At 39.6% G+C, this 15,258-nt stretch overlaps 1 protein-coding gene across 2 annotated transcripts in view; it reads right to left on the bottom strand.

The window, feature by feature from the left end:
* Spata6 (spermatogenesis associated 6) overlaps positions 1 to 11,939 on the bottom strand; it is a 101,080-nt gene extending 89,141 nt beyond the window's left edge. For both annotated transcript variants that reach the window (XM_036180024.1, XM_036180025.1), the window contains exon 1: positions 11,688 to 11,939. In XM_036180024.1, coding sequence (XP_036035917.1) covers positions 11,688 to 11,738 — 51 coding nt within the window. In that variant the 5' untranslated portion in view covers positions 11,739 to 11,939. The remainder of the gene's footprint in view (positions 1 to 11,687) is intronic.
* Positions 11,940 to 15,258: the final 3,319 nt, after the last annotated feature.

Raw genomic sequence — 15,258 nt, 5'->3', positions numbered from 1 at the left:
CCATGGTTTACTTGTTTCTGGGAGTATGTGAATGCAGGTAATGAACATGAGTTATTAAAGAAATACAAAGCTAAGAATTTTTCTAGTTCTAATTCTGCCGTATATTTTTCTGTTTTGGGGAGTGGATAAGAGCTTAACATATTTGATATTAAAAGAATTAAATTTAATATGAAGCTTCACATCTTCCATTCTAAACTCCAATTCTAACTGTATATAAGTTCGTTTCTTTGTATAAATTTCAGGGCTAGTGAATTTTGGTGTGTGATATTTTTATTTATTTGCAAGGTTTTTTTATAATGAAGTTCATAAAAAACAAAAGCTACTAACATACTAGTTATATAAATTATATAAATGTCCATAAGACATATTTAAGTTCAAAGACATAAATTGACCATTAAAAAATAGAAAAATATATATCAATCAAGCTATAACCAAAACAGAGCCATACTGACTACAATAATAAACAAATACACAATGAAACAGATTATTATGAGACACAAAAAGGGCAGTTAACTATCATATAACAACTGGAACTATAATAAGAAATACATCAAGATAATATAGCAATTATAATCATATAGAACTAACAGAATCCTAAATACTGAAGAGTATGCAGATGAGCATCTTCAAGTAGTTAATCAAATCTGAAAACATGTTCAACATTGGTTGAGATTAGGAAAATGAACATAAACCACAGTGTGATTATCTCCTGCATTAATTAGGATGACTATAATAAAACATGGATAGTAACAAGAAAACATAACTTTATTATGTATCCAATACCCATAAAAATCATAGAGCTTCTATAGAAAAGGTTTGAAAGTTCCACAGAAGAACCAAACAATCTAGTCATAAAGTCTTATCTGTCGAACTCCTGGATTCTCAGGACCACTTAACGCCTATTCCCACATAAAAATGTATATTCCAGCATAGGAGAATTGTCCATAGTATTGAAGTAGTGGGTACAACTCAAGTATTCTTTTCCCAATAAATGGATAAGCAAATGTGGTATATCCACACAACAGATTATTATTTGACCAGGAAAATGAATAGAGTCCATGCCATCACAGGGATAAATCTTAACTATATCATGCAACATGACAGAAATAATTACATAACTCCTTTTATAGTCTGTACACCACAGTCAAATCTTTAGACCTAAATTGATACTATGTCATAGGCTAGCATAATAGATAACAAATGTGCCAATCACCAGCTCCCTAAGAAGGGGAGAACATTTCAGATATTTTATATCTGAATAATGCTCAGCTCCATTCCACTTCAAAGGGAAACAGGAATTTGTAAAGTTAGAGTATATACATAAAGAGATACATACACAAAAATAATATTTGCTTCACTATCATAAACCCTATGCTCCTCAAATTTCTTCTGGTCACGATGTGTTTCAAAGCAAACAGAAACCTGAGGAGGATAGCAATCCATACCTATAAGACATATCATTAAATATTAGGAATTTTCCTTCAATTCTTTTTCTATATACCAGGAGGCTCTTCAACAAAATGTAAACCTCACCCCTGAAGGCATTCTTGGGAAACTTGAAACTGAAGGAAATTTCCTTGCCAATAAAAAATATCTAAGAGGAAGCCTAAATCTAACATCAAACACAATACTAAAAACTTAAATGCTTGCACCTGATATCAGCAAAAAAAAATTGACAATATCCACTTTATATACTATAGAATGCAATAGGACAAGAAAAGGAAAGACATTTTAAATGAAAGAAAGAACAAGGTTTAAAGAAGTATAATAATATATTAAGGACAACATTAATGGTGCTCAATTACAAATAAACTACTTGAAATAACAAGTTGAATAAAGTTAAAGCATATAAGGCCATTATATACAAATGAACTGTATTTCTACATCTGCAAAACCACACTTGAGGGTTTTTAAGTATCATTTATAATAGCACCCAAAAGCATAAACTATCTGTGATAATCCATCTTCTTTGTTAGCTTGACTGGGTTTAAAATCAGTTGGAAGTTTAAAATCAGTTGGAAGTTTAAAATCAGTGAGGCATGCCTTCAACAATATGGGAAAATTTCTAGACAAGATCAATTGCAAAGGAGAGAAGACCACACTGACTATGGGCAATACCATTCCTCTGTGCTGTAGACACAGACATAATAAAAGATTGAAAGGTGAAAGCCAGCCTAGTGCCAGTGTTCTCCTTGGACTTTATTCAAGCTATGAAGAAGCACCTACATCTCACACTTCCAACACTATGATAACCTACATGACAACAAGTCTAGAAGCATGGACTTACCTGTCCATGCCCTGTCCTTTGAACCTAGGGGCCAAAATAAAGATTTCTTCCTTTAAGTTGTTTCCAGTTTCCATCAGGTATTCAGTCACAGACATGCAAAGGCAACTAATACAGGCCAAGTATATGGATACAGAGAAGTACGGCCATTTTTATAACTAAGTCTGACTTTGTAGACTGAAATCTGTTGGAGGAATTTGGAAGAGTCTGGGGAAGCAGGCTAGAAAAAGCTTTAAATGGAGAGCTTTTAAGGGAAGTTTAACAGGTGACTCTGGTTGGAGTTCAAAAGACTGAAGCATCAATCAGGACAAAAAGACAGAACTCATGAGGCTTCCAGATGGGAACAAAAACTTGATTGGGAATTGAACTGAAGGTCATTTATGTTATGTTTTGGCAGAGAAATTGTCAACATTTTGTCTGTGTTTTGAGAGATTTATGGGAGGCCAGTTCAGTCAACAGATTAATATGGCGAAGGAAATCTCTAGGCACCCAGAACTCAAGCTGAGGCATGGTTATCACTGGTTGCTCTATGCTAGATTTACTATTAGAACTGGGAGCAAAAAGCCAAGCAGAGGCTTTGGGAAGTTTGCAGACTGGCCAGAAAAAGATCAAGTTGAAAGTTTTGGACATGTAAGGGGTTTGCCAGGCCAGCTCATGCTCTGCTCCTTGATTAGGGCCTGGAATATGGAGTGTTGCTAGGTGAGAATTCACTTGGCTGAGCAATTATGGTCCACACACTTGGAGCATCTGGCCAATTCCTGAGATGTCCTCAAGACATGTTTCCCATATGTATAAGTGCATTGCTTTTTGCACTGCCTCTGACAACCACACCCTTCTTGTCTGCAACTATTTTAATTCTAGGTGTTTTACTGAATTACATCAAATGTGCAAGTGCCCTCCCACTCTAATACCAGCTCTTGGAAGGAAGAAGAAGTAAAATATCTGTGAGTTTGAGGCTAACCTGGTCTACACAGTGAGTTCAGGCCATCCTGGACAACATAGTGAAACCCTGTCTCAAAAAATAATACTAGCGTGTATGTATACATGTAAGTATGCATATGTGACTTATGTATGTGAGAGGTAAAGCAGAAATGTGTGAATAGTACACACGTAAATTCTATGCATTTGGAAATTAAACTCGTAAACAGATCATAAAGTATAGTGGAAGACAAAGCAAGAATTATAAACTACTTGAAACCAAATAATTTAAAAATTGTACTATCAATATTTTGAAATTGTAGCAGGCCTGACTGGGAAGTAAATCAAATCCCTTGGGCAGATAATACAATGATAAAAATACTGAGGAATGTAGAGGAAGTGAAAGACTTAGGATGATGGTTAGCCCAAAAAAGGGAAGCAGATATTTTCCTAGGGAGATAAATATTGGAAGCAGCATTCTTATCTGCAATGTTTATTTCTTAAGCTGGGAGCAGGTGGATGATTTTCATTATGTTATTGCTTATAAAGTTTCATACATCTAAAATGTTTTAAACGAAGTGTTTTAAGGATAAAGATAATATGCATGTAACTCAAAAAACTCTCAACTAAAAACACAAATGATACTAAATTTAAAAACTGTCCAGTACAACCCACCAAAGCAAATGAAAGAAATATACACTAAACTAAATATAATTTATCATGGAGAAGGAGATCAATGTCAAAAAATATGTTCTGGGGCTGGAGAGGGGGCTCAGTGGTAAGAACACTTATTGCTCTTGCAGAGAAACCACACTCCTGTCAGGTGGTTCATAATTCAATTTCCAGGGGATCTGATACCCTCTTCTGGCCTCTACAGGCACCAGCACTCAAATGCACATACCTATACAGATACACACAAACACATGTAATAAAAAAGATGAATTAATAAAATAAAAAAATTTAATGTCCAGTTTTACAGATCATGGGAAACAATATATAATTTCTTTAAACTTTAAAATCATTAAAAAATATTTCAACTAGGATAATTTTAAAATTAGAAATAAAGGCATACTACAATAATTCATCAAATGAAAGCCTTATAGCCAATCTTATACTGGATTGCCTATGCGTGAAACTTCAATTGGGAGATGTCATTAAACAAATAGTCTATTATTAGCAATCTCATAAGACAATCTAATTTCATGCATAAAACTTCATAACTTCAACTCAGATTATACTGATATTCCTACCACTACCTATACATTTAACATTACAGAGAAGATTCCAAGCAATAACATAAAGACAAGGAAAAAATTAGTCAAAGGATCAGTCAGAAGTAAATAAGGTTGTCTTTATTTGCAAATAAAATGCTTTTCGATATAAAAACCCAAGTAGCCATTACAACCAATATGAGCAGCAATGTTGCTGAACCCAAAGTTAAAATCCTGAAAGTGTCACAAAGAGGCCTATGGGATTTCACAGCCTCATTGCTTGTAGGATCTCTCACTGGGAACAAGGAAAATGTGCATCAGCTACAAGATGAATAAATAAAAAGCAGTAAGTTCACATAAGGGAGCCGAAATCACTAATGTCTCACAAAATCAGAGTTGTATTTCCCAAAGAGGTTAGACATAAGAATTCATAATGTATAGACAGCGCAAGTGAACTGAATTTCAGAAGTTCCAACTGTGATGTGATGTGACAGGAGAGAAAGAACTGTAAGGGGAGGGAACAGTCTGGCGGCTGGGATGGTAACCACCTCAGTTACACACTTGGGTTTGCACACTTTCTGAATATATGCTACAGTTTCATAAACTGATTTTTAAAATCAACAGTATATGATAAATATGTGAAACTTTTAAGTCTATAACATTCTTTACTAGCAACAATCAAATTACAAAAATAGAAAAACTAGTATTACTGAAGGGAATAAAGATAATTCCTAGGAGATCATTGAAAAGTGTATTACCTGTCACCAACAGATGTTTATTATTCAAAATATGTTTAACAAGGAAAAATAAAAACAAAACCTTGATACTCATTCCTTGGAGCAGAAGATGTAAACAGGGCCAGTCACAGAAAAGTAAACTGCTAGGACCAGACTCCAGTTACACAGCTACAATCCAAAACATACCTGTGAGACAAATTGCTAAACGGTCTTATTGAGAGAGAGAGACAGACAGACAGACAGACAGACAGACAGACAGATATAAGGGTGAAAACCTGAGAGATCAGGGAAATAGGGAAAGCCATAGCTAACCGCACCTCACCAACTCCGCAGCTTCCAAAAGCAAGCTACTTCCTGTCTACCCACGCCTATATGCCTTGCTGTTCTGCCATCTGATTTGCTCTCTCTGTCCTGCTACATAATTTCCTCTTCCTGCCCAGCTCTGTCACTTCCTGTCTCTCTGTACAGACCTCCAGACCTCCATGATTAGTGTTGGAATTTAAGACATGTGCCACCACTCCTGGCTCTGTTCCCAGTGTGGCCTTGAACTCACAGAGATCCAGACAGATCCATGTCTACCAAGTGATAGAATTAAAGGCCTGTGCTACTGTTGTCTGACTTCTATGTAGTGGCTGGCTTTCTCTAATCTCCAGGCAGATTTTATTGGGAGACACAGTATATTGGGGGACACAATTCATCACCACATACCTAGAGCTACCAGATTGGTATCACCTTTACTTTATGTTTTTGGCCTCCCAATTTGTGAGAAAATAACCTATTTCATGGTGTACTTTTTCAAAGCGGTCCTGGGAAACTAATAGGTATGTTACTATAAAACTCAAAGTTCTGGTTCTAAATCTACTCGCCTCTGACTACTTCCAGGGCCTCCCTTCTAAAAGATGCAGCAGCACTAAGATCAGGGCTCTGTCATGGAGCACATACCTAGCACACCGACGATCCTTGTTCAACAACAACAACAACAAATAATAATAATAGCAAGCAAAACTAAACATTTCAAAAGTTTCTTCTTAACAAAAGCATTTTGCAACTGGCTTATATATGTAACAAATAAACCAATTATCCTAGCAAAAGAGAAAAATAATCACATAACCAAGGCATTTCTACATGTAAATGCTTGGCCAAGGCTAAACTGAAAAGCACGTTTGCATCTGTATTGAGAATCTGTGGGTATTGGTTACCTTAACTCACATGAAGAAGAGAGAAAAACAGGATCAAAGGAAGTAGAAGGAGGACTGAACTTCATATGTGGTATTTGGTTTCTTTAAATGCATCAAAACTAACATGCATCAATTATTAAAAGGGAGAGGTCATAGTATCTATTACTTATATTTTTCCTGCTGTTAAGTGAGGAAGTCGTCATTATCTTCTATGTATATTTTTTCTGTTAATCTCAAGTATTTTGTAATTAAAAGTTTTTAATGGTAGCATAACAGTGCCTGATTGAGTAAGGATCACAAGGATGAAATATACGACAGCCACATGCTGTCATTAGTTTGAGATAGGTAACGAAGTGAAGTAAATATATAAATGAAAAATAGATAAAATTAGCCAAAACAATCATTAAAGAAAGTTCTCCACTTTCCTTGCTAATCTATTTAAGCTCTACATTATTTTCTTCCTTCTAATAAAAAAAAAAATGGACATTGAAATACTCAATAGTAAAAAGGAAGTACAAAGTACAAAAACAGCAAAACAGCCCTTTCCTATCAAAGATAAGTGTCCAATACGAAGTGTAAAAACCTTTGGATGTATCATTCTTTAGATGCTCTTTTAAAATGTGTAACTTGACATAGCATGTCATTCTTGAAAGATTCCTTGAGAAAGTCACACTTTTCTCCCCAGCAATGTATTTTCTTGAAAGTCCTATGGCTCTGTTGGACAACACAAATGCTGTGTGATACAGCCAAACCTTTCCTGCCTGCTGTGTTTTGCTCTTATCTTAACCACAGCATTACATGTCACACCGCCGAGGCCACTCCTAACACCAGACTGTGGCAGACAGTAGACATGAGAGGGAGACAGGAGTGGGATGCCACACTTCCAACCCACAAGTTGAGATTTCTAGCGTATATAAAAACTTACTATTGAGAAAATATTAAATTTCACCACAAGAGAAAAAAATTGGGCAATAATACATCATGTGATATTCTCTACCTGAGCCTGGTCTCCTCAGAAGGTAACATCCAAGAAAGACTCTGATAAGAATGACTCTTTGTAGCATTACCCATGCCAATCACGAGCAGGATACATTAAATAACCACCAATAAGAGAACAGACAGCATTAACTCATAAAGCTTCTGCATATCAAAGGAACAATTAACAGAGTAAAAAGCAGGTAATGGAATAGAAAAAATATGTGCAAACCATATATTTAATAAAGGGTTAGTATAAACATATATAAGGAATAAAAGAATTCAACAGCAAGAAGACAAAAAAAATCCTAATTTTAAAATGGGGCAAAGGACTTGACAGCTTTCTAAAGGAGACATACAAATGGCCAACACATACTTGGAAAGGTGCATCCATGTCTAATCACCATGGGAATGCAAATCAAATAATAAAATATCACCTCACAGGGAATCATCAGCCTAAGAGTCCATCATTGGATAAATATTGTTTATAAAATGAACTAAACACTTGAGATATGGTTAAAATGAAATCCTAATATTTGTAATTTATGCATGAACCTGGAGAAATTTTACTAACAGTTGTAAACCAGACACAGAAAGATAAACACTGTGATCTCAATTATAAATAATATCTTTTTAAAACTCAAACTCACTGAAACATAAAGCAGAATGCTGTCTACCAGGAACTTGGGAGTAATGGGAGGAATATAGAGATGTTGGTTAAAAGGAACAAAGTTTCAGACAGGATGAGTAAGTTCTGGGGATACAGTGCACAGCATTGTGATTATAGCTAATACAATGTAATATAAACTTGAAACTTCCTAAAACAATAAATCTTAAATGTTCTCAATACAAAATTCTGTGAGGTGAGATGTGTTAAAATTGCTTGATCTAATCATTTAATAATGTATACATACATCAAAATATCACTGTTACAGCTTAAATAAGTAATGTGTCCCCACCTGCTCATGTTTCTGAACGTTTGGTCCCCATTTGGTGATATTGTTATAATCTGGCCCTGCTTCTAGTCTTCTGTCTGCTTATTGATCTGCCAAGATGTGAACTGCCCTGGGGAAAGTTCATGTGCCATGGGCAAAGCCACCCCTACTCCCATGCCTTACCCACCATGGTGGACTGATATCCCCTGATAGCATGAGCCAGAATAGAGCTCTGTGTTGGTTTGGAAGGAAAACATCCCTTATAACCTCATGCGTTTGAACACTTGCTCTCCAGTTGGTGGCAATGTTTGGGGAAAAGGTGACGGAACCTTGATGAGATGGAGCCTTGCTAGAAGAAGTATACCTCACTGGGACAGATATCAAGGGTATATGGGCTCATCCCATTTCCTCTTCTCTCTCTGCTTCATGTTTGCAGACCATCTAGCTTCTCGCTGCTACTACCACTCTATCCCTGACTGTGGTCATGCCTCCCCCACCAGGATAGATTTCAGCCCTCCCAATTCACAACCTAAAATAGACTCTCGTGTTGTTTTTGAGCATGGTATTTTATCACACCGACACAAAAGTAACTAACACACACCCCTACTTTCTTAATTGTTTCTGTCAGGTCAGTGCAAAAGGAAAATACAAATACTTTGTACACTGCAAATAGGTATGTTTTAATTTGATGATTTTTATGAAGGAACATTGTAAGATGCATATACAAGAGAATATTACTCCATAATTTAGAGGAACAAGCTGCTGAAACATGCAACATTTTTGAATCTCAAAGTCAGGATCAGCACAGCACATGACATAAAATATTACACATTGTAAGTCTCTGTTATGAAGTTCCAGTGCTGGCAAACTAATCGAGAGAGATAAATCAGAACGGCAGTTCCCTTCCAATGAGGGGCACGGAGGAACTTCATCACGATACACATTTCTAAATATCAATCTCGGTCATGATGACATGAATGTGTGAACTTACCAAAATCCACTGATAGAAAACAAAAATAACACAGACATAAAGAATTCTCTACAACAAAATGAACTTATAAGACCTAACAATCATTTTAATATATAAACTTTGGAACTTGGTTTGAAAAGTTAATTATAAAAATTATCTTTGTGATAACTGGGTAAACCAGATTATGGACACAATATTAAAATAGACTATTAATTATTTCAATTATGGTCATGCAATTATGGTTATGTACAATACCCTCATATTACAGTATGCATGCTGTAGTATTTAGGAGTATCGTGGTGTCAACAATTTACTTCAAATTTTCAGCAAATGTATTTTTCATATACACAAGAACATATACACAGACAAATCAAAATAATGTACACAGGACATAAGCAAGAGTTATTCATTAAAATGGTCTTCCAATTACTCTGTATGATTGTAATTTGGGAGAAAACAAGATGGCACTCTTCACAGGTGCAGATTAATCTCCAGGATATATTAAATAAAGTACAGTTTAGTTTATGTAATATTCTGCCTGCTGCGTAAGAAAATAAATATTTTATGTATATATGTATGTGTGTATCTGTTTATATCCTGATAATGACAATGGTTACCTATACCATGAGTAAGAGTGTGTGTATATGTTTATGCCACGACAATGACAATGGTTACTAAAGGCGAAAAACTTGTTTAACATGGAGCGCCTCGTTTTACATACTGTAAATGTATAAAAATTTTAAGATAAAATTACGGTCGAAAAGATGTTAAAAAGTATTTGTAGTTCTATGATTCCTCTATGCAATGTCTTAGAAAATTTGGGGAACTATAAAAATATTGTAACTCAAATGTTTATAAAAACAGAAATAGTTGCATCAGCATACTCCAGAGATATACTTAGTTATTTTCTTCAGTAAAACGTACACTAAGAAAGCAACATAGTAAAATAAAATGTCTATGTCTCCCTAGGGCTACAATCACAACAGAGTACTTCCTTTCAGCAAAGAACTGGTAACAGAAAGCAGCCAGCCTGTCAGGCGGGGCATTCAGTCAAGCTGCTAAACCATTGGTTACAAAGAGAGGAAGCAGCAGCCTGATGACAAAGTCTACAGAGACTGGACTTGAGTTTCACTAACTGTCCAGGATCCAGCACATTTAGAAATCAGTATGCATTGTTTTGGTAAACTACTCATTCTTTGGGGGGGGGGGGGGGGGGGGGACCGCTGCCAGAAAGTCAACTTGCAAAGCAAACACAAAAAAGCTAGGGACAGTATGGCGTTTCTGAATAATAACCTCTACGTCTGGAAGGGGCGCTGAAGTCCCTGAAACTTGCTCTCCTGCCACCCCTGTTGCACTCTGCCCCACCCAAGCCTTTTCTTACCGCTGAACAAAGGACCTGAAAGGACTTTGTGACTTGTATGCTGGTTTAAGTTTAGTGCTGCTGCGGCCTCAAGGAGAGGAAGGAAAGTCAGGAGAAAGGTAAGTGCAGAAAAAAGCTAGTTTGGGGACCCATGGGAAGAAAAGGCAAAAGGGCTCCTTGGGACAAGCACAGAAAATACAGAGAATGCTTATCGTTACCCTCTACTTATTCTGGGATACCAACAAGAAGACTGAGTCCGTAAAGAGGGCACTTCAAGGATAAAGGCATGAAAAGAAATGGAATAAAGAATTGGAGAGATTAGGAGAGAACACTAGAGTTCTCCTCTAAGGGAGGAAGTAAGAAAGGTCATTCGGGGATGATGGAAGGACTTCAAAAATCTGGGGAGGAAACTCTGCAGTTATCAAGGGGAGTAGGGGCTTTTCAACACCCCTAAAGCTCCTCGCTGGAGAACAGGTGGGGTCCCCTGCCTCAGTTGGGTTTATCGGAGATGACTGGACAGATCCCCTTATAAAATGTGCAGAATAACTGGGTGGAATTGCAAGCTTGAAGTAGCAGCTGTCCGGGAAAGCTGACCAGATCTTTCCTTGGGACGACTGGAAGGGATGCAAAGGGACCCCTCTCAAAGTCAGGAGGGTTTGGGGACTGGAGGGATGAGCTGAAGTGGCTTCTGAGGAGTTGGGTTTGTCCTGGGAGGAGAAGGCAAGAAACTTTGGGCAATGACGCCACAAGTGAGTTGTTTTTGGAGTTAGGGATTCCACATGGATTGAAAAGAGGTTCCTGAGCTAACAAGAAGCTTGGGAAAGGATCTGAAAACCTGCAGGATTTGGCGGAAATGCCACACATCCCCAGACCCAGACCGGAGCAAGGGTCCAGGAGTACCTCAAAAGAAAAGGAGTAAAGAGGAATTCAAAGGAACTACTGCCTTGAGAGTGCAACTCTGAAGTGGTGTGGAAGAAATCCGAAAGTACTCCAACGGGAAGTTTGGGGTGGGGCCCCCGCGAGGCTGGAGTGGGCGGGCACTCGACATTTCCAGGGGTCCCCAAGTCCGGGGACAGGCGGCGGACGCGGAGGCTGGAGTGGGACAGGGCCTGTACTCACAGAGCGGATCTCCAGCGCCAGGGCGCATTGCAGCGCCTTCACCTTCGGCATCCGCGCAGGGTGGTGCGGCGGGGAGGGACCCCCGGCCTCCGGCCCGAGTGCGGCGGGAAGACGCGGGGCGGGACGGGGACAGGGAGGAGATGAAGTGGCGGCGGCGGTGACAGCTGTGGCCCCCAGGCCGGGGCCCGCGGTCCAGCCTGGGTCCCGCCCGAGCAGCAGCTGAGCGCGGGGCGCGGACTCGTTGTCATGGCAGCCCGGGGGGCGGAGCCGGAAAAGACGCGCCGGGGCGGGGCATGACAGAGTGAGATGCAGAGGGCGGGGCTCGGAGACCCATGGGGGCGGGGCTTCTGACGGAGCGGAGTGGCTCTTCTGTGACGTCAAGCTGTGAGAGCTAACCGGTAGGAAAAGGAACAGTTGTGCTATGGGGTCTGTGCTCAGGTCTGGGAGTCTTGGGTTCCAAAGTGGTGGTCGCACCACGGGGAACTCAGCGTGTGGCCTCAGTTTCTCCACCTATACTATAATTAGTAATCTTCCTTGAGTTTGAATTCTATGATACAATTTACAAAGCCAATCTAAGAAATAGGGAATTAGTGCCCAAGATAAAGGCAAAAACTGGACAGGAACCCGAGATCTCTTAAGTAAAATCACAGTTGCCTCCCTGGATCACCGTCACGGTCCTCTTCTTTGTCAGCTGTTCTGGGGTTCTCTGACAGTGGGTCCCTATTTCCCTTCAGGATTTCCTGTCCAGTTTACCACTGTGTAACTGTAAGCAGTTAAAAGCACTTGCTGTTGCAGAGAACCAGAGCTCAATTCCCGGCACTCACTTTGGACAGCTAACAACTGCCTGTACGTCTAGCTGCAGGGGGTCTGATGTGCTCTCAATGCCTGTTGCTCAAATGGAACTTCCAATAACAGACCCACAGTAAAGAGGATCCTAGCTATAGATCATGAAAGATAAAAAGAACCTAAAAGACTGTCCAGTTAAAGTCCTTGTTAAAGTTATTTTACTGCAAAATACATTAACTATGTGTACATGAAGATTATATGTATATGAAAAGTATATGGATATGAACCTGACAATGGAGGGGAAAGTATCAGTGTTTTTATCACCCAGTTAAGAAACAGGATGATATTAAAGCCTAAAATATTCCCTTAACATTGCCTTACAAACTTTGCCCTGGTAGTAAACCCTGCAATAACTTTTGTTACAATAAATCTTCTGCTGTCACGTATGCATTTCCAAACTACATTATTGCTCAATTTATCTTGTTGAATGTTAAATAGATTTAATATTTATATATTTTTCTGTTACTTGCTTATTTCTTTGTGTTGTGGGAGCTAGGCAATACTGATGTCATGTATTTGAAGTTTCTTCCATTATTAGACAATATTCCAATATGGAGATGTGCATTGATTTATAAATCTACATTCTTTATCCTGTGTACTATTGGTAATCATTTGTATTGTTTATATTTTATCTCTTACTAACAATAATACTGTTGTGAACATTCTAGAATATATTAGCACTTGAGAGGTGGCTCAGCAGTTAAAAGCACTTGCTGTTGCAGAGAACCAGAGCTCAATTCCCGGCACTCACTTTGGACAGCTCACAACTGCCTGTACGTCTAGATGCAGGGGGTCTGATGTGCTCTTCTGGAACCCTGATGCACACGTGTGTACATATATACAGACACACACATAAATCATTTTAAACCTTTAGGTCTACTACTGCATGTGTGGGAGGAGAGGAATGACCCCTGTGCAAAGTGCAGGCTCTTTTTGCACATGTGCGATTTTAAAGTAATACTACCACATCTTTCAAAGGTACACTAATTCCTGCTTCATCAAGAAAAATTTGAGTGCTTTTTGTCACTCTTGCCAACATTGATGTTTGCATTTATTTCAATTTTTTTCACTTTAATTTCACATCATGCATTCTGATCCCACTTATCTCCCTGTCCCCTCGCATCTGCCCTCAGCCCATGAAGTACCCCCCAAAACAAAACCAAATTTAAAAGAAAAACAACAACAACAACAAAAAAAAAAAAAAAAAACAGAGACACAAACAAAACAAAAACAAAAGCAGACAAAAAATAAAAGGGGAAGAATCTTGTGGAAGCTGCAGTGAGGCCCGTTGACTCACACAGTTTACCCTTGAGTCCATTCATCTTTACTTGCAAGTGCTCCTTGGTCTGGCTGGAGACCTCAGGCTTCTGCTGCACCAACAAAACGGGCTCTCAGTGGAACTCCTTTTGGATATCCTGTTGTCTGTCTGTGTTATGGAGATCCTGCTGTAAGTTTGTCTCCTTCACGTGTTCCAACAGTTCATAGATGGAGTGGACGTTGGGTTGAGCTAACTCATAGCCCTGGTTCTGAGCCTGGGTGGTAGCTAGGTTGGTCAGCCCGTCCACTTTCCCTCGTCACTACCTGGGCAAGCTCTCCAGCACTGCCCAGGCTAGCTCATAACTCAGTCTACAGCAAGGAGTGGGGCCAGTTCTTCAGTGCTCAGGTCCTCAGATATGGGTCACCCACCCACACACCACCAGAGCCATCTCTACTGTTTTGCCCAGGCTAGGTGCAAGGCCCTCTCTCCTGATCCCTGAAAGGAGAATCTGGGGGGTGAGGAAGTGGAGGGGGGTAGCATCAGCTCTCCTGCTCTCACACCCTCCGGGTCTGCTCACGTGTGTCCCTGACCACAGAGTCATCCCTAGTTTGCTGCACAGGTGAGGTGCACACCTGAGTTGAAAGGTAGAACTATCTTTCCCGAGTTTGGGAGGGGGTGCAGCTCTAACCTGAGGGGCGGAGCCAGCTATCCAGCAAGGTCACAAGGCCAGCTATCCCAGTGCGAGTGAAGGGCAGGGCTGCTTCAGCACAGCACGGTTCCACAGGCCACAGACATTATCATAGACCACAGCTGCAGTAGGACCACGCACTCAGACATGGCCCTTGCCAGCAGCTCCGGCCCAGGTGTCACCATGGCACCCAGTGGCAGCACAGGCTACCCAGATCAGTATTGGCCCACACAGCAGCATGGTCTCAGATGGCTAACCAGGCCCTGGACATCTGCAGAGTCCTCAGTGGTAACAGGAGCCGTAGACATCATCCCAGACCCCAGTTGCTGTAGGGTCACGTTCTCAGACATGGCCCTAGGCAGCAGCTTAGGCCTGGAGGTCTCCAGAGCTCCAGGTGGAAGCACTGGCCACCCAGATCAGTATGACCCCAACAGTAGCATGGCCCTTGGACAACCTCATGGCCACAGGTCGTAGCCCAGACCCTGGGCATCTGTGTGGTCTTTGGTGGCAACATCCATACAGACCCCAGCTGTGGTAGGACCATGGATGTTTGTATTTTTAATTTTTATATTTTTTTATATTCATTATGATTTGATTTTGCATCTCTGATTATTGATGATGTTGAGTGACTTTGTATGTTTTCATTAGCCATCCACTTTCTGGAAACTGTCTAGTAGTTCAAAAGACCATTTAATTTTAATTAAATTGTTTTTCTCTCTTTTCTTTTTAATTCTATATATTCAGATAATTATTTTCATTACAAATATACTTCCTTCTTT

Source organism: Onychomys torridus, chromosome 2, assembly GCF_903995425.1.
Source record: "Onychomys torridus chromosome 2, mOncTor1.1, whole genome shotgun sequence".
Taxonomy (NCBI): domain Eukaryota; kingdom Metazoa; phylum Chordata; class Mammalia; order Rodentia; family Cricetidae; genus Onychomys; species Onychomys torridus.
Note: the sequence above shows the minus strand (reverse complement) of the source record. Positions and strands in the feature narration are given on the sequence as shown.